This window comes from Ursus arctos, unplaced genomic scaffold, assembly GCF_023065955.2.
Source record: "Ursus arctos isolate Adak ecotype North America unplaced genomic scaffold, UrsArc2.0 scaffold_18, whole genome shotgun sequence".
NCBI classification, from domain to species: Eukaryota; Metazoa; Chordata; class Mammalia; order Carnivora; family Ursidae; genus Ursus; species Ursus arctos.
In genome coordinates, this window is record NW_026622852.1 from 39,738,234 (window position 1) to 39,758,477 (window position 20,244).

Below are 20,244 nucleotides of genomic sequence, written 5' to 3' on the forward strand. Positions count from 1 at the left end.
CCAAACACAGGTCCTCCAGCCATCTTCCCTTCCTACAGGCTCATCCTAGTATTTCTGCAAGTCCAAGGAATTATGAGGTCTTGTTTTCCAACCACCCATATTTGATAGAGCCACTTGAGGGCAGCATCACACCACAACCAATGTTCTTTGTAACAACACAAAAGTTGTTTTAAGAAGGGTGCTACTTCCTTATATTCTTACGGTTATACAACACTTCCTGGAGTTCTTACTTTATTACAGCTCTTCTATTACCAACACAGATATGAGGAGACTGTTCTCCTCTATTGTAAATAACTGTTAAATTCTTACAAAGAAGCAAAATTTTAGCTAGTTAACTATGAAAAGAAACAGAAAATAGAGGTCTACTGACAGGAAAGACAAGTTTATTCTTGGCAGAAGATTCCTTTGTCTACCTAGAAAACCCAAGGTAACTAAATGAAAACAAATAAAGGAGTTCACTAGGTGTCTGATAAAAAAATTATAAGATCCTCTGGTTTTTAAACATACATAAAAACCCCAAAATTAATGGAAAAAATTCATCCGTAACGGTGACAAGTATACAAACATCAAGGAATCAACCTAACGAAAATATACAGAGAGTATATGCAGGAAACTACAAAATTTTAATGAGGATCATTAAAAGAAATTGAATAAAAGGCAAGATAAACCATTTTCCTGGCTAGTAAGACTAACAATGGTTAAAAAAAAAAAAGTAAAAAAACACAATGACATTTCAATTTCTCAAGAGATCTGTTTTGGAACTTGAAAAAGTTCCAGAAGAATAAAAACATGAGATTAGGAAAAAATTTAATAACAAAAAAGAGACTATTAATACATGTTATAATTACATATTAAATAGTTAAACTGTATGATACAATAATAGACAAAATCCATAGAACAAAACAGAAAATCCAAAAACACTAATGTGGGCAAGGATTTAGCATATTTTGTAAATGGCTTTTCTAATCAGTAGAGAAAGGAAAGACCATTCCATAAACGATACTGAGATGACTGCCAAAACATTTGGAAAAAATATTTTTTATCTTTACTTTGAAACATATACCAAAATCTTAAGGAAAACCTTAAAGAAAATTTGAATAAATATTTATCTAATTTAAGGAAGAATTTTCTAAGTATAAAAGCAATGAAAGAACCCTTAAAGGAAAACATTCATGGGACTGGTTAGTTTTAAATTAAACATTAACTATATCTTTGACATATACAGACAAAATATAAGAATAGAAAAATAGATAAAAGGGGCGCCTGGGTGGCACAGCAGTTAAGCGTCTGCCTTCGGCTCAGGGCGTGATCCCGGCGTTCTAGGATCAAGGCCCACATCAGGCTCTTCTGCTATGAGCCTGCTTCTTCCTCTCCCACTCCCCCTGTTTGTGTTCCCTCTCTCGCTGGCTGTCTCTATCTCTGTCGAATAAATAAATTTAAAAAAAAATCTTAAAAAAAAAAGAAAAATAGATAAAAGAATCATTCACAAAATAAAAATATGCAAATGGCCAATAAACATGAATAATTTTAAAAGATTTTATTTATGTATATATGTATGTATATATTTACTTATTTTTTATTGAGAGAGAGAGAGTGTGTGTGTGGGAGGGCATACGAGTGCGAGGGGGCGGGGAGAGGGAGAAGGAAAGTGAGAGAATCTCTTGCAGACTCTCTGCCCAGTGTGGAGTCCCATTCAGGGCTTGATCCCACAACCCTGACATCATGACCGAAGCCAAAATCAGGAGTTGGATGCTCAACTAACTGAGCCATCCAGGCACCACAGACATGAATAATTTTTAAAATCCAAGTAAAAATATAATTTTTGCCCATCACATTGGTTAAAATGCATTAACACAGTATCAGTAGTAATATATCCAATGATGATAAGGCTGGTATGAACAGGATATTCTCATATCATGCTAGTGGACATATAGCTAAAAGAAATACTTTTATCAAGTAATTCCATTTCCATGAATTTACTCTATGGAAAGAACTGGAAATGGAAGCATACATTTATGTCCATATTTGAAATTAAAAACATTAGTGTTCTTAAATTGGGAAATGTATGATGCATACACAATATTTAAAACTGCAGTCATTAAAAGCCATGCTTTTGAAGACAAGTATATGGTGAGATGTTTCCAAGATAATGTTAACATTTAACAATAATATAATGCAGGGGCGCCTGGGTGTCTCAGTCGTTAAGCGTCTGCCTTTGGCTCAGAGCCTGATGCCAGCGTTCTGGGATCCAGCCCCACATCAGGCTCCTCCCTTGGGAGCCTGATTCTTCCTCTCCCACTTCCCCTGTTCGTGTTCCCTCTCTCGCTGGCTGTCTGTCAAATAAATAATAAAAATCTTAAAAACAAAAACAAAAACAATAATATAATGCAGACACAATCTGATCCCAATAGTAAAATGATTTCTGTTTAGATTATAGGTTTGGAAGTTTTTAATAAAGGGATATTCTACATATTTAGTATGTAGATATCTTAATAGATGTAGAAAACATTAATAAAATTCACTCCTCATTCATGATCAAAAGCTTTTAGAAAACTCAGAACAGAAAGAGCTTCCTCGACCCAATAAAATAAATTCTTCCAACATTTAACCATTGAAACTGACGTAAACATTGTAAATGATTCACCATTCAAGTGATATTACATCATTTTTAATGATGAAATGTTAAAGTATTTCCTTTACTGTCAAGAACAACACGAGGATGGCAACATTGCTACTTCTATTAAACAATGTACTGTAGGTCCTAGTCAGCACAATAAGACCAAAAAAAAAAAAAAAAAGATATAAATTTTGTAAAGGGAGAATGGCCAACAAAATTACTGTCTTAAAGACATATCTGTACTCCCACTGCAGCATTATTCACAATAGTCAAGGTGTGGAAACCATGTAATAAGTGTCTGTCCACAGATAAATGGATAAAAAAATGTATTTCAAAGAAAATATGTTTTAAACACACAGACACAAGAAAATATTGTTGAACCTTAAAAAAGTAGGAAATCCTGCCATTTGCAGTATGGATGAAAACGGAAGACTTTCTGCTAAGTGAAATAAACCAGGCAGAGAACAACAAATACTACATGGTATCACTTATATGTGGAATCTTAAAAACAAAACAAACAAACAAAAAAAGTAGAACTCATGAAAACAGAGAGTAGAATGGTGGTTGCCAGGGACTGGGGCTGGGCTGTGGGGAAATAGGGAGAGGTTGGTAAAACAATACAAACTTCCAACTATAAGATGAATAAGGTGTGAGGATCTGATGTATAAAATGGTGACTATAGCTGATACTACTGCAGTGTATAATTGAAATTTTTTTTTAAGATTTTATTTATTTAACAGAGAGAGAAAGAGACAGAGTGTACGCACAGACAGGGGGAGCAGCAGGCAGAGGGAGAGGGAGAAGCAGATTCCCCGCTGAGTAGGGAGCCTGATGCAGGGCTTGATCCCAGGCTATAGGATCATGACCTGAGCTGAAGGCAGACACTCAACCGACTAAGCCACCCAGACACTCCACAATAAAAGAAAATCACCCACTGTTTTCATGTCTTAAAGAAATAGATGTTTTGAAATTAACTTATAATTTAGTAATTAACTACATTTCTTTTAAGACAGAAAATTTACAGTATCAATTGAATTTCAAAACAATGCATTCCTTTGGTTTTAGACACTGAGACCAAAGTATCTATAAATCTGGCAGCAATCAATCTAGCTGCAAAGACAATAAGTGAAATTGCAAATCTGAATTTATAAAATGATGTCTAATGACACAGGACCCTTAAGGCAATATAGGATATGGACAATTTATATGCATTTAGGAAACCCAAGCATATTTTCATTCAGTGAATAGTAGTTAAGGAAGCTTCTGACTTTGGTTGATGATAGATATTATGAAGTTTGCCAATAACGGCTTCTAGTTTTCCACATTAATAATAATAGCTATGTTTGGATATCTGTTATTTTTTACAATCTCATTACATGTGCAAATACATTAGTTGATCCTCACAAACATTTTTATAAGAAATTAGAAGAATAAGTTAAAAAGAAATTATAGAAGAAAATTCAAAACCATAAAATTTGTAATAACTGCCCTCAAATTGCACCACTTTTTAAGAGTAGATTTCGACTATGAACAAATTCAGATTATTCCTAATATATCATGTTCTCAAGTTTAGTCTTTATTCTTTCTTAAAGATTTTATTTATTTATTTTTAGAGAGAGAGAGAGTGCGTGCATGAGCAAGCGGGCGTAGGGGCAGAGGGAGAAGAGGAGGGAGAGAAGCAGACTCCCCACTGAGCACAGAACCAGACCTGGGGCTCCATCTCACAACCCCAAGTACATGACCTGAGCTGAAATCAAGAGTTGGATGCTCAACCTACAGAGCCCTCCAGGTGCCCCTCAAGTTTAGTCTTTAATGCAATCTCTTACTCTCTCTTTCATCTCAAACTAAGAGGGATCTAACTCTATATCATCACACACCTATTTGCCAACACCAAAAATTTTATACATAATTTACGTATTTACATAAAAACAGCAGTAAAAGAACCAAATTATTATATATTATCTATCTGTTAGATTATCATAGTTCAAGCTATAGCACATCTTAAACTTTTTATTTTAAAAGGAATAGGCTGTTTCACATACAAGAAAGGTAGTTCTCAGCAAATTTTTATGCAATTGGAAGAATTCAGCACCCTCTAGGAAGATGAAAATTTGGAATATAGTTTGGATAAAATGTGCTTTAATTATTAATTATGGTAAATTTGTAAAAATGAGGTGAATTTCCTGATCTAATACTGCAACTATTCCATCTCTACTTTGAATTATGGTTTCACATCAATTTGATGAGACTGAAAATCTTGAGCATATTTTGAAAATAAAATACAGCCATCATTTAGTAATCTACTATTTGAATGTTATGCCAGATTGCTATGTCATCAAATCTGGTTATAGTAATATGGTGTGAGCACACTATGATCAAATCCCTGACGCTATTTTGATGCCCAGCTCACATAAACTCCAAAAACAACCAAATTGACAAAAAGGGGATTAATATAAAAGAGAAAGTATCTCCCTAATGTGGCAAAGCTTAGAATTATAATTTTGCAGGTGGATAACTTTAATAAAACAGAAAAATTAAAAATCCAATAAAACAGAAAAACACTCACAAAAATGAAAATCTGTATGTTAGTAAGAAATGTTTTATAACAATAGAAATAATAAACATTTTACCTCTGTTCTGTATTTGAAGTGCTGGACATTTTTCTAAACCGCTGACAAGTGTAAAGACTTCAGTGTAGTCCTTATGGGTATATAAACTGGCTTCCTCTATTTCAGTTTGGGAGTTTGGGTTTGAACTTGGAACAACTTCCTCAAAACCATAGTCAGTCTGAATCACCATTCCTGTAATTGCTTTTCTATAACATTATAAAATTACTGATTTTATGTATGTCCTATTTTAAAACATCTTTATTAACAAATAGTATATGTTCATTGTAGAAAAATTACAAAATTCCAACAGATACAGAGAAAAGTTACCCATAGCCCCAACACTCAAGAGATGAATTCAAAAATTATGTATTTTCTCAATCACTTTTGGATATTTTTAAACAAAAGTGGATTCATGTACATAGTATTATGAAACCTGCCTTTTCTGGTAAACAATAAAGCATGAGTACATTTATATGTCAATCGATGTACATTCATTTCATTGTTGATGGATGAACAGGATCTTATTGTATCAGTAGGCCATAATTTACTCAAACAGTTCCCTATTGTTGGCAATTTAAATTTGTTGTAATCGTTTGCCATTATAATGCAAGGAATATCTTTGTGCACTTGACTGTTTTCTCAAAATATGTTTCCTAAAAACAGAAATGATGAGGTTAAAGGTATACAGATTTTTAGACTTTGCCATGCATTGCCAAGTTGCCTTTGTATTGAATACTCAATGTTTGCTTTTCCACATCATTATCCAATCCTTTGTATTCTGTTCTTCAACCTGGGAGGCTCATCTCCATGACTGAACTAAGCTCCCTTGGTCTCTGGCTTCTGGTTGGGTTCAGCCAATAGGAAGCATTGACAGGATCAAAGGTGGAAAGAGAGACAAGTTGGGATATTATTGTTCCCAAATCCTTCCTGGGCCGCAATTTGGAAGTGGCTGCATTTGTCTACCAACAGTTATATCTCTTGTGAGACAGCCTCTCTCCTACAGCTAGCTGTAGTTCTTACTGGGTTGATTACTGTTCAGTCTCCTTGCTCCTACAACCTTAGAGTGTTAACAACTTCCTGCTGTTTTGGGGCACTTTTTTTTGGCTCCCTTGACCTTGTCCATACCTTGCCTGTTTCCTGATTCATCCAGGTATATCTGCCACTGTCTCTAACACTGGGAGATTTGGACTTACAAGAGATCTTTTTAATGAATTTTCTGACAAATAAATATATTATTGGCAACTTAACTACACATTCTAATATACCTCCCCCCCAATATCCTAAAATATTTTAGCCTCAATAATTTTCTACACAGACTGAGAGAACCAAAATCAATATAACTCCCTAATGTAATTGAAGAAAAATGAGTATATCTTCAAATCATAGATAGAAAAATCTCTAAAGTTTCTCCTTTACTCTTTAAGAAAATAAAAGGCACAAGAAAAAATATTTCAACTCACCTAGGTCCATATTACTCATAAGACCATTGATTCCTATGTGAATCTTTACAGACTTCTAAATTCAGCATTTATATCACAATTATCTTTTTTGTTTTCAATGTTACTAATAGGATCAGCACTTTGTAATAATCCTCGGTACTACAGTTTTGAGAAAACCCAGTCAGTTCCCTTTCCCTAGATATACATGTTCTATGAAGAAAAGTATTTCCTGGATGTCCTCTTACCTCCATGTCCAATATTATCTATTCTTTGTTCACTGGTGTCTCCTTCTCCACCTAACCTGTAGTACTGACATTTCACAGGATTCTAATCTAGATGGTGTTTGCTTTCTTTCCATAACATTCTATCTGGGTAGGTTCATCCACTCCAATTCACTAATTACTTAACTTAAAAGAAATATTTACTGAGTGTTCACAGTGTGCTAACACCATTTTAGGCACTGAGAATGGAGTGGTAGAGCAAAACAAAGTTCTTACCCTCATGAAGCTTACCTGTTAATGGGATGATAGACAAACAAACAAATAACATAATGTCAGGTGATGAAACACTGTTATGAATAAAATAAAATATTAGGACATCAAGTAACAGCCAGAGGGTTGGTAAAAGGTCTATTTTAGAAAGCGGCCAGCTGAGGAGCTGATAATTCCACAGCTACCTGAATAATGGTAGGGAGTGACCTATACAAAGGCCTAAAGTGGGGGAATAAGGTTTGCATAGTCTAAAAAAAGCAGAAAGGTCAAGGTGACCGGAACAGAATAAGGTTAAATAGGTAGGAAGGGACCAGATCATGTTGGGCATTATAATATCTGGTAAGAACTTTGGATTTTATTCTATGTGCAATAGGATACTGTCAGTAGGTTATAACAGAGACAGTTTATGATCTGATTTGTGACTTAAAAAAAAAATATTCCAGGGGCGCCTGGGTGGCACAGCAGTTAGGTGTCTGCCTTCGGCTCAGGGCGTGATCCCGGCGTTCTGGGATCAAGCCCCACATCAGGCTCCTCTGCTATGAGCCTGCTTCTTCCTCTCCCACTCCCCCTGCTTGTGTTCCCTCTCTCGCTGGCTGTCTCTATCTCTGTCGAATGAATGAATAAATAAAACCTTTAAAAAAAATTATTCCAGGCAAACTCTTAGAAGAAAATAGAGGAGTAAATCCTCACGACTTTGGATTAGCAAAGCCTTCTCAGATATGGTGCCAAAAGCCTAAGTGACGAAAGAAAAGAAAAGATAAATTGGACTTCATCAAAATTTTTAAAAATTGTGTTTCAAAGGATACTATCAAGAAACCAGAAAGATAATCCACAGAAGAAAATATCTGCAAATCTTGTATCTGATAAGGGACTTGTATCTAGATTATATAACAAACTCTTAAAATCCAACTATAAAAAGACATGTAAGCCAACTGGAAAATGGGCAAAGTACTTAAACAAACATTTTCTTGAAGAAGATAAACTAAAGGCCAATAATTACACAAAAAGATGCTAAACGTCATTTGCTATGAGGGAAATGCAAATCAAAACAACAATGACATACATAAGCCACCCATTAGGATGGCTATAATAAAAAAGAAAGATAATAAGGAATGTTGGCAAGGATGTAAATAAATTGTAGCCTTCACACACTGCTGGCGGAAATGCAAGAAGGTAGAGCTGCTTGGAAAATAATTTCACAATTCCTCAAACAGTTATACACTGAGTTACCATATGATCTAGTAATTCTACTACTAGAGAAATGAAATCATATGTATGCACAAAAATTTACCCACAGATACTTATAATAGCTTTATTCATACCAGCTAAAAACTGAAAACAACCTAAATGTCCAACAACTAATGGATGGATAAATAAAATGTGCTATGTCCACACAATGGAATATTATTTGGCCATTAAAAAAAAAAGCTAAGTGCTGATACATGCTACAACACAGATGAACCTTGAATACATTATGCTAAGTGAAAGAAACCAGTCACAAAAGATCCCATACTGTATGTGTCATACTGTGTTTTACAACACAAGAGATGTATAGTTGGTCTTCATCCCCATTTCTGGCAAGGAACTCCTAAAGCCCTTGGAATTTCCTAAGTGTTGAGAATGATAAAGGTATATTTAGTTGTTAATGAGGTGACTTTTGGAAAACCTCTCCATTGCCCAGAGAAACAACCATGTGATCAGAGGGATGGAATTTTAGCCCCATTCCTCTGACCTCCAGCAAGAAGGGCTGGAGGTTGCATCAACTGCCAATGGCCAATGATAGAGTCAATCGCGTGTATGCAATAAAGCCTTTGCAAGAACACAAGAGGATGGGGTTCAGAGAGCTTCTGGGTTGGTGAATACATGGAAATTCTGGGAGAGTGGTGTGGAGGTAGAGGGTATGGAAACTCTGTGCCCCTTTCCCATACCTTGCCCTACGTATCTCTTCCATCTGGCTGTTCCTGTGTTATATCCTTTTATAATAATCAGTAATCCAGTAAGTAAAATGTTTCTGTGAATTCTGTGAGTCTGTCTAGCAAATTGATCAAATCCAAGGAGGAGGTTGCTGGAACCTCCAATCTATAGCCAGTGGGTCAGAAGCATAGGTTATAACCTGGACTTCAAGTGGAGTCTGAAGTGGCAGGAGAGGGGAGGCAGTCTTGCAAGACTGAGCCCTTAACAGGACGTATCTTATACTATCTCTGGGTAGATAGTGTCAGAATTGAGTTGAATTGTAGGATACCCAGCTGGTATGAGAACACTGCTTGTGGTTTGGGGAACTACGCCCCCTCCCTATGTTGGAATTGTTGTATGATTTTACTTTGATTCCATTCATATGAAATGTCCAGAATAGGCAAGTCTAGAGAGGCAGAAAGTAGACTAGTAGTTGCCTGTCTGGAGGAGGGGAAAAAGTGGGGAGTGGATATTAATAAGTATAAGATTTCTTTTTGTGTTGATGAAAATGCACTAAAATTGATTGTGATAATTGCACAACTCTACTAAAAACCACTGAATTGGAATGGGTGAATTATATGGATATGAATCATATTTCAATAAAGCACTACTATAAACCAAACCAAACCAAAGAGTATAGGGTTTGAAGTCAGACAGACTAGGGTTTGAGTATTTGAATAGCTCCAACTATTGACTGTGGGACAGTTATTTAATCTAAGTCTCAGTTTCCCATATATAACATTGGGATAGTAATATCCACCTCACATAATAGTTATGAGGTATACAGGAAATAAATATATGCGCAATGCCCTTCATTCAACTGCATTCATCTGAATATAACAAGCCACAGAGGAATAGGGGATATTGTTATACATTCTTCCTCTTACTCTACTTAGCCATGTGCTCCCTCCTGGAAGCTAGGAAGTTTATGCATGGTTCTTCCCAATGTTTTTGCATTTTGCCCTTGTCTCCATAATTTGATAGCCTCAACCCCTTCTTTATCCTGTCCATCAAGCTAAAAAAAGTGCTATATTTACTCTAATATGTATGTATTTATTAGGAGCTTAATATGTTTTTTAAACTATGCTGCTTTTGTTTTTTTCTTTGCCGGTGGTTTTCTAAAAATTAAAATAGTTATTATTTTTGTTAGTGCTCTGTCTCAAGTTATAGCTTTGACTACAGAAGCCAATTTTCTTGTATGTCCTGTTATTTCTAGTGTGTAATTTTGTAGAACATAAGATTTCTTAAGAACACACGGCAGAAAATGCCCATATATGTTAAAACACAGTACACCAACAAGTTAGTTAAAGAATTGAGGCCTTAGGATCGATATTAAGAAGTAACAAAAATAGACACAAGGAACAAAGAGACGGGAGAAAGAGAGGAAAAGCAAGATTTAGGAACTCTAGGTAGTGCTAATGATCAGAATGCTTATTCCTAAAATCCATTAGGTAATAAAACTGTAGTAGCAGAATTATTTAAAATTAAATTTTAACATGGGAAATCTCTATACTTTCTGCTCAATTCTGCTATGAACCAAAACTTCTCTAAAAATACAGCCTATTAAAAATTAAATCTTGCTATATGAGACAAAATTGAAATTAATAGCTTAAACACACATAAAAAGTGGCATTTAGAAGTTCATGGCTAGTAAAGCAGTTTGCAGTGTGTCAGAGACTAAAGCTCCTTTTGTTCCACTCTTTCACTCCTATATTTAGTTCTTGTCAGTATAGTCCAAGCTGGTTGCTGGAGCCAGTCATTACATCTCTATTCCAGCATTGGGAAGAAGAAAAGTGAAGGAGAAAAACATGCTGCTTCCTTTTAAGCACATTCCCCAGAAATTGCATAAGCCTCTTTTGCTTAATACCCCATTGGGAAGAACTTAGTCGTATGGGTATGTGTAGTTACAGGGAGGCTGAGAAATGTAAATGTGATTCTAGGTGGTGCCACAGGTCCACCTTCTTTGCCGTGGACTCTATCTTGGTACTGCAAAATGAATGGAAGGTCAGATAAGATTGGGCATCCATTCTTTCAGGGCCTCCATTTCTCCCATACATGAATCTTGTTTGAGTCAAAGTAGCTAGATCATTGCCTTCACTGAGGACTTATTGCATATTCTCGCTCTATGCCTTCAGACTTGCTCTTTCCTTTACCTGAAAAACTTTCTCTCAAGTTAGTTTCTCCTTCAATGTCCAGCTCAAGCTCAATTCCTACTTCTTTGTAAAGCTAATCTCTCCTGCTTATAAATGCACAGCCTTACCAATCTAACTCATAAAATGAAGAGATCTTAGAGATCATCTTGTTTCTTGTTACTTTAAGTAGGTTCTTCGGTCAGCAGTATCAGCACACCTTAGAGCAGAATCTGGGCAGTATCTGGGGTGCCCGGTTGGCTCAGTCAGTTAAGCATCTAACTCTTGATCTCAGCTCAGGTCTTGATCTCAGGGTCATGAATTCAAGCCCTGTGTTGGGCTCCATGCTGGCCATGGAGCCCACTTTAAAAAAAAAAAAAAAAGTGCAGAATCATAGGCCCCCAACACAGAACAACTGAATAAGGATCTCGTTTTTAATAAGATTATCAGGTGATTCATATGCACATTAAAGTTTGAGAAGCACTGATCCAGTATCATTACACTGATAGAGAGTGAGGGTCAGAGAGAGAAGATGACTGCGTACTTGACTTTTCAAATCAAGACTTGAAATCCACATTTTTTAAAAATTCATGGAGCAGAGTTCTTTTCACTACACATTCCTGCTTCCTCACTGCTCGGTTTAGTCATGGAATAGGCACTTTGTATTGGCCTTATGCCTTGTGATAGACTTTATGATGGTCATCTTATATTATTATTTAATTCTTACATGGTTAATTTTTTTATGTCTATATATTATCTTCCTAACCTGACTTTTAAATTCCTAGATGATGGAAATGGTATATTGGGTTTCTTTGCATTTTGAGTCTGGACACGTTTAAATTGGTTATTTGTTTCTTTCCAGCACATTAAGGAAAACTTAAATTACTAAAACCTGAAAATGTGAATAATAACTAAATCCTTCCTGGGTCTGATCAGCACTCTTTGTACAAAGTGAAGCAACAGAGTAAATTATTTACCTTTGAACTGAAATCTCTAATTTATGTCTATATTAACAAGGTAGACTGGGTTAGATGTTCTTCCTTGTATTATGTATGCTCTGTGTTCCTATCTTTTTCATCGTACTTCCCATATTGTGTTGTAATTATTTATTTATAAATCTCTACTCCCTATTTTTTTGTGTTCTTTGAGAGTAGAGACTGTGTCTTATTCATTTGTGTATCCTGTATCCAGCACACAGGATTGTATATAATAAAGATTTGATGAATGACTTAAGAAATAATAAATAATCTTTTGACAAATTTATGTTAGAAAATAGCCTTAAATCTGCATTTATACTACAAGAAAAAAAGACCAATTTTAATATAAAGTGTCCTATAGACACATTCTACAAGAAGTTTACTTATTGATTAAAAGTATAACATATTTGCTTTATTTTTCTGTGTGTTTTACAACACAAATGCATAGAGAACAGTTAATATGTGATAAATGAGGCTAAAATAAGAAGGGTATAAATCACTTCTATTAACCTCTCTTTCGTGGCTCAGATTAGGGCTTTTCCTTCAGATAAAAGAATAAAATCTGTGAGGATACAAAGGAAAGGATCTTCTCTCTGCAGGTGTCTGGAGAACTTACAATTTCTTTCCTAGATGTAAAGAGGAAATTGAGGTTAAGGACACATACTTCTCTAGGAACTCCTCCACAAAGAGACTTGCTTTCCATTGATCCAACACTGAAATATCATCTGTCATTCCCCACACTGAAACAGCTGAAACTAGAAAGGAAAACGATAAACATAAGTTTCTAGAATTTTCTTTTGCAGCTAATACAAGGAAGCCAAACATGAACCTTTTACATTATGGTGTTATCTTTATTTGTTCACAAATGTAATTTTTCCCCAAATTTTACCAGACTCCAAGTATTTAAATAACCTTTCTCATGATTACAATTCACCCCCCAAAACCCCTCAATTATAGTCAGAACAATATCACCTGAACATATCATCCTCATTTTTACATCCTCTCTTTTGCTAATACAGCCCTACCATCCTAGATAGTCCTGTTCAACAGCTCATATTGTTCCTCATAAACTTTTATTATTAACCATCTCAGCTTGTTCTGACATATTCTCCTTGAAGGACCATAATTGTCAGTAGCACTCACTCTGGTACATCATCATACACAGACATATTTTAAAATTTTAGATATCTATAGCTTGTCTCTCAAATTAGACCCTTGGTTCCTTAAGAGAGAGATCATGTCACATACTAATGTCAGAAGAAGCAACTGAGTGAAGTTAAGAGTCAAAGGACCTGTATTCTGCCACCAATGTTACATCTTACTAGTTTTGTTATCTTGAACATCTGAGTCTGTGTGTCGTTGAAAAAAATTCAAGTTTAGTGGTTAGGAGTACAGATTCTGGAATCATCCTGACTAGATTTTAATACTTGTATTGCTACTTATTAAGTGTATGAGCTTGGATAAACCTCTCAACCCCTTTGTACCTGTATTCCTTACCTACAAATTAGGAATAATAATAATAATGGCCTTTTCGTAGTGTTGTGTAGATTAAATACGATGAGACATATAAATTGCTTAGGACAGTGACTTACATATTGTAAACAAAGTTTAGGGATCCCTAATGGGGATGCCTGGGTTGTTCAGTCCATTAAGCATCTGCCTTCAGCTCAGGTCATGATCTCAGGGTCCTGGGATCGAATCCTACATTGGGCTCCTTGTTCAGCGGGAAGCCTGCTTCTCCCTCTACCTGCCACTTCCCCTGCTTGTTCTCTCTCTCTCTCTGGCAAATAAATAAACAAAATCTTTAAAAAAATTTTTTGGCTGTTAATGTTATTACCTTTTTCAAAAAAAGAAAAAGAAGTAGGAAAAAGTGATGAACTCATTTTTCCTTCTGTACATTTATTTATTTACTTTTCCTCCTGTACTTTTAGATAAGCAGTTTAATGAAAGCTATTCTTTATCTTATTTCCAACCTGATTGAGATTCATTCCATTTTTATAATATTCTTTGCAAAATGAAGACATTCCTTCCTCATGTCCTTACTTCCTTTCTTACACAGTTTAGTCTCCACAGCTAGTTCCATAACCACTACCTTACAAAGACCCTGGATTCCTTTGCCTCTCTTTCCCTTGTACTAACTTAGGAAAACCCCTTGTGTACATACAACTCTCTGCCTTGTGTACATACACTAGAACAGCTGAAAATTATTGGAAAAAGATCATCCAGTCATGCTGAATGAACTCATTTCAGATTATGACCATAAATTTCAAATGGGCATCCAACATTGACAGATGATAATAGTACACCTTCCTGGGGTGCCTGGGTGGCTCAGTGGTTAAGTGTCTGCCTTCAGCTCAGGGAGTGATCCCAGCATTCTGGGATCGAGCCCCGCATCAGGCTCCTCCACTGAGAGCCTCCTTCTTCCTCTCCCACTCCCCCTGCTGGTGTTCCCTCTCTTGCTGGCTGTCTCTCTGTCTGTCAAATAAATAAATAAAATCTCTTTTTTTTTTTTTTTAAAGTACACCTTCCTAAGCAAACTGGCATTCTCATTCTTCTTCTTCTTCTTCTTTTTTTTAAAGATTTATTTATTTTAGAAAGAGGGAGAAAGCGAGTGTGTGGGCAGGGGAAAGGGCAGAGGGAGAAGGAAGAATCTCAAGCAGACTCCTTGCTGAGTGTAGGGCTTCATCCCAGGACCCTGAGATCATGACCTAAGCTGAAGGCAGATGCTTAACGGATTGAGCCACCCAGGTGTCCCTATCTCACTTGTCTTCTTATCTGGTTCTGCCTTTTAACTGTTGGAGTGTTCTAGGGCTCTGTCCTAGGTGCTCTGCTCAATGAATACTCATGCTTTCAGTGACTTCATCCACTTCCATAAGTTTATGTGCAATCCATATATGATTACCCTAATTTGAAACTCCAGCAGTGCTCAAGATCTGTATAATGAATTGTCTCCTTGATGTCTTCATGTAGATGCCTAAATAGACATTTTAACCCGGCCAAAGCAGAGCTATTGACTCTAGCCACAAATTGGCTTCCCCATGAGACTCCTTATCTTAGGAAACAGCACTGCCACCCACCCAGCTGCTCAGGTCAAAAACCTAGAAGAAATTCTTTATTGTTCTATTTTTTCTTTATCCCTCTCACTGTTGGCTGGACCTAAAATAATCTCAATTCAACCACTCCTCACACCTCCATTGATCTAAGCCTAGTTCAAGACACTATCATCTTTTATGTGGAGTGTAGATTCACCTATCAATCTAGATTCTGAACCACCAATATGATAGCTTTCTGATTGATTTTATCATCCCTACTCTTTCCCAATTCCTACCCCTTCCATACTCCAGACAACCAGAACGATTTTTCTTTTTTTTTTTTTTTTTAAGATTTTATTTATTTATTTGACAGAGACAGAGACAGCCAGCGAGAGAGGGAACACAAGCAGGGGGAGTGGGAGAGGAAGAAGCAGGCTCATAGCGGAGGAGCCTGATGTGGGGCTCGATCCCATAATGCCAGGATCACGCCCTGAGCCGAAGGCAGACGCCCAACCGCTGTGCCACCAGGTGCCCCCAGAACGATTTTTCTAAAGCATATATCAGATTATGTCACTCCCCTTTTAAAAACTGTCCAATCATTTGCCACATTAGCCATAATATAAACAAACAAATAAACTCCATATTATGGCCTACAATGCCTTATATTTTTTAGAAGCTGCCTACTTCTTAGATATCCCCTTTTCATTAACCTGTCACAGTGGCCTAATTTTCTGGTCCTAAAACTCATCAAGTTTATTCCTGAGTCAACTCTGCATTTGTTTGAAAGGCTTCTCCTCCATATCTTTTTATCGTTGTTGCCTTCTCATCATTCAGATCTCAACTCAAATGTCCACTTCCTTCCCTAAGCATCTTAGAAAATAGTGCTCCCTAATCAATCTTGTATCACATTACCCTATTGTGTCTTCTCTACACATTTATTAATACCAGACATTAGCTTATATATGTAATGGTTTTATTGCTGCATCCTTCTTACCAGTCTGAAAACCCACTGAGGGAAGAAACTACTTCTGTCTTATTAGTAACTGTCTTTAGCACCTGTAACAGTACCTGGTACATAATATATGCTAAATTAATGTTGTTAACTGACTTGACTTCTCTATGGAAGCTACCTCTTTCTTAAATCCATGACATGATAAGAGTAAAAGATAATATTTTGTACATATACATTTAAAAATAGTTTTATGTGCAGTATATCATAACATTTTAAAGTAGCCCTCCTACGGTTGAGCAAGATCCTATTACAACACAACAAATGTTTACAATGCTAGAGTATTTTAAGACTTCATCATCTACATATCTTTTATTTGTTCTATTCATATCTAGTATAAGTGTCCCAATTCCCTACTTTGTCACCTAAATTCTGTCATAAAAATATTAATTTGTAACCTTCTTGGAGTTCTTTTTTTTTTTTAAGATTTTATTTATTTGAGAGAGAGAGAGCGAGAGAGAGCACGAGAGGGGAAGGGACAGAGGGAAAAGCAGACTCCCCGCTGAGCAGGGAGCCCAACGTGGGGCTCAATCCTGGGACTCCAGGATCATGACCCGAGCCGAAAGCAGATGCTTAACTGACTGAGCCACCCAGGTGCCCCTCAGAGTTCTGATATGAATAAATGCAATGTAGTTTTATTCATAAGAAAAGCACATTTTCTTAATAATTTATTGTGCTACACTCTGATATCACTTTTAAGATAGACTTTTGAGAAATAAAAATAAAACATACCTCTCATCCATGGCCTCCTAAATTTATTATCAGTAACTCCTGCATCTTGATATAAACATGAAGGGACTCGAAGCAATAAAGCATCTCTGCAAAACTTCTTTCTAACTATATTCTATGTAGGAAAGTAAGATTATAAAATCTTTTAATACATTTAACAGATGCAACTATCAATATTCAGAATATTAAAATTCTTTATTCTTTTAAATTCATATTATTTAAAGGTAATACCTGCTCATTATAAGATATAAAATAACACAGAACACATAACTGAGAAAATCAAGGTCCCTAGTGATATCAGTAATAGTTTGGCATATTTTCCACAGACTTCCTTTCCTAGGCTAGGCTAAAGTGTGTGTGTGTGTGTGTGTGTGTGTATGTTTGACAAAAACAAGATCACATCATTTATACAGTATGCCATTTAGCAATGTGCTTTTTTTCACTTAACAGTATAATATGGCTGTCTTAATTTTGTTTAGCATGTCTTTGCATTATTAAACTTGTGACAACCAATAAATAAGTTTCTAACTTAAAAAAAATCAACAAATAAAACTATTTCTTCAACCTCATTGTCTATGGTGTGCCTCTGAAAAATGTCCCACTATTCTCAGATTATCAAAATCCTATTTATCTTTCAAGGCCCATCTTAAGCAATATCTCCTCTATGAAGCTTTTCCTCAGTAACTCTCAACTTCCCACAAAATTCATTATTCTATGTATTTGGACAAATGATAGTTTCTTGCATTATTTCCCAAGAGTTTTATGTTTGCTGAAGGTGTTATACATATTAAATAAGAGGTCTTAATTACCCAAGAATAAACGGTACAAAGAAAGAAAAGATGAGTTAAACTAATTTATATAAAATGAGGACCAAAGATTCATTGCAAAACAGAAAAAAAACTTGATTAATACTTTGTCTAAGAAAAATGAAGTAAAGTTATAAAAATTAAATTTTATAGCTAATAAAATTTTGTTTATAATTAGCTTGTAACCATAGCTAGTTTTTTGTCAAAAATTTCCCACAAACTGTATTATATAATGATATGCATGATATTAGTCATTTTGTCACCTTTGATTATAAATAAGATATTTTAAAAAAATATTTAACCAAAATATTCTCAAGGCATCTCTGACTCCTTTAATATTTGAACCATTCTCTTCCTCTTATCTGTAACTAATCTAATGTCACAAGGTCTTCATTTGACAATAGCTTTACCCGTTGAGTGGTTCCTCAACACTGTTTCCATGAACTTTACAAAATTCCACAACTTTTGCAAGATTTGCCATCAATCACTATCATATTTATAGTATATCAGGGGGTGTGATCCACCAGTGAGAAACTAAGACATCATGGGCAAGGATAAAAGTTTAAGGATGTTTGAATACAGACTAATTTTGAAGTCGCCAATATATTCACAAATATATTTGGTTAATGATAACTTTTTTTTTTTTTTTAAAGATTTTATTTATTTATTCGACATGTTAGAGACAGCCAGCGAGAGAGGGAACACAAGCAGGGGGAGTGGGAGAGGAAGAAGCAGGCTCATAGCGGAGGAGCCTGATGTGGGGCTCGATCCCATAATGCCAGGATCACGCCCTGAGCCGAAGGCAGATGCCTAACCGCTGTGCCACCGAGGCACCCCAGTTAATGATAACTTCTGATTCCCTACCATGTATATGTTATAATAACACATTTACCTCCCAGTTATGAAGAAATAATAAAACCTGAAGATGTCTAAATATCTTTCTTATTTCCTATAAAATGTAACAGCTTTAGGTACATTGGAATAATTTTTTTTTCCTGGTAATGAGGTGAAGGTTATAAAGAAAATCAAAATTTAACTTGTCAATTAAGATCATAAGAATAATGAATTGTTGTATGATGACTATTCCAATTAGATTCTTAACAATGTACTGGACTTGAATCTCAGCTTTGTATAAGCTGTTTAAGTTCTCTAGACATCATTTTCCTATCCTGTAAAATTGTAAAATCTAGCTCTTGGAGCAGTTATGATGATCAAATGGCATAATCCATCAAAAGAGCAAATGATATAATCCAGCAAAAGAGCAAAGTATCTGGCCCATAGCAAGTGGTCAATACATGCTGTTATTGTTATTTCCTCATAAAGATAACTGAGACTGCTTTTCCCCCACTCTTTTCAAGGAAGATCACTCAAGAATGTTCATATAAAAACAGCCCAAATATGTCAAGCTTCCATTTTCTTCTGCTGACAACTTCAAATTCACAATACGTTGTCAACAATTTCCTTCCAAAAGTGGTGTTTTTAAGGTACATTGGAAGTGGGAAGAAATTTTAAATAAATCTCAAAGTAATTAGACTAAGGATTAATCTAACGACTACTGCAAAATTATCATCATCATGTAGTGAATGCAGATAGTACTTTTCATATCATAATTCTTAGTAGTTAGTGACCCAGTAACACTCTACCTCATATAAATAGTCTATTGCACAATATTTGAATGTTGAAAACATGTCTTCTTTCCTTGAAAGCAGTACAAATTTCGTATCTGGAAATATAAAAATTAAAATCAAATGTTGGTAAAATAGCAAAGCAAGGAGAAGAAAACCATTCTTAATCACAAAACTTTAGTTCATTCATTTTTAAAGGCACTGAATGATAAAAACATTAACTATAAAAATAACACTTATTATTATGATTTAAATCTAATATGAAAATAATGAATGCTGATATAAAATCATTCATCTGGGGCGCCTGGTTGGCACAGTGGTTAAGCGTCTGCCTTCAGCTCAGGGCGTGATCTCGGCGTTATGGGATCGAGCCCCACATCAGGCTCCTCCGCTATGAGCCTGCTTCTTCCTCTCCCACTCCCCCTGCTTGTGTTCCCTCTCTCGCTGGCTGTCTGTCAAATAAATAAATAAAATCTTTAAAAAAAAATCATTCATCTATTTTTCACACATGTTCATAATTGTTTAATCCACACAACTTCTGGTTAGTGGATTGAAATATATATTCTGTGATCATCTTGTTGCAAAAGAGGCAGGAATTCGCAAGACTGGTACAGTGGTTTTCTCAGGATAACCATATTTCTTAAGTGGTCTTGAAATAGAATAACCACAGGAAAAACTGTGCTGAAGCAGGGGAGAAGAATCTGGGAAATTTCAGTCTCTTAAAAAATAAAAAGCTCAGGGGTGCCTGACTGGCTCAGTTGGAAGAACATGTGACTCTTGATCTTAGGGTCATGAGTTCAAGCCCCTGTTGGGGGTAGAGTTCACTAA

At 35.7% G+C, this 20,244-nt stretch overlaps 1 protein-coding gene across 1 annotated transcript in view; it reads right to left on the bottom strand.

Moving 5' to 3' along the window:
- The window catches only part of SHOC1 (shortage in chiasmata 1), a 77,927-nt gene extending 58,448 nt beyond the window's left edge, over positions 1–19,479 (bottom strand). Inside the window, exons 1-4 of the mRNA XM_026506015.2 lie at positions 19,435–19,479; positions 16,989–17,100; positions 12,880–12,970; positions 5,248–5,432 (exon numbers count right to left, since the gene is read on the bottom strand). Of these exons, the coding sequence (XP_026361800.2) occupies positions 5,248–5,432; positions 12,880–12,970; positions 16,989–17,100; positions 19,435–19,479 (433 nt within the window). The remainder of the gene's footprint in view (positions 1–5,247; positions 5,433–12,879; positions 12,971–16,988; positions 17,101–19,434) is intronic.
- Positions 19,480–20,244: the final 765 nt, after the last annotated feature.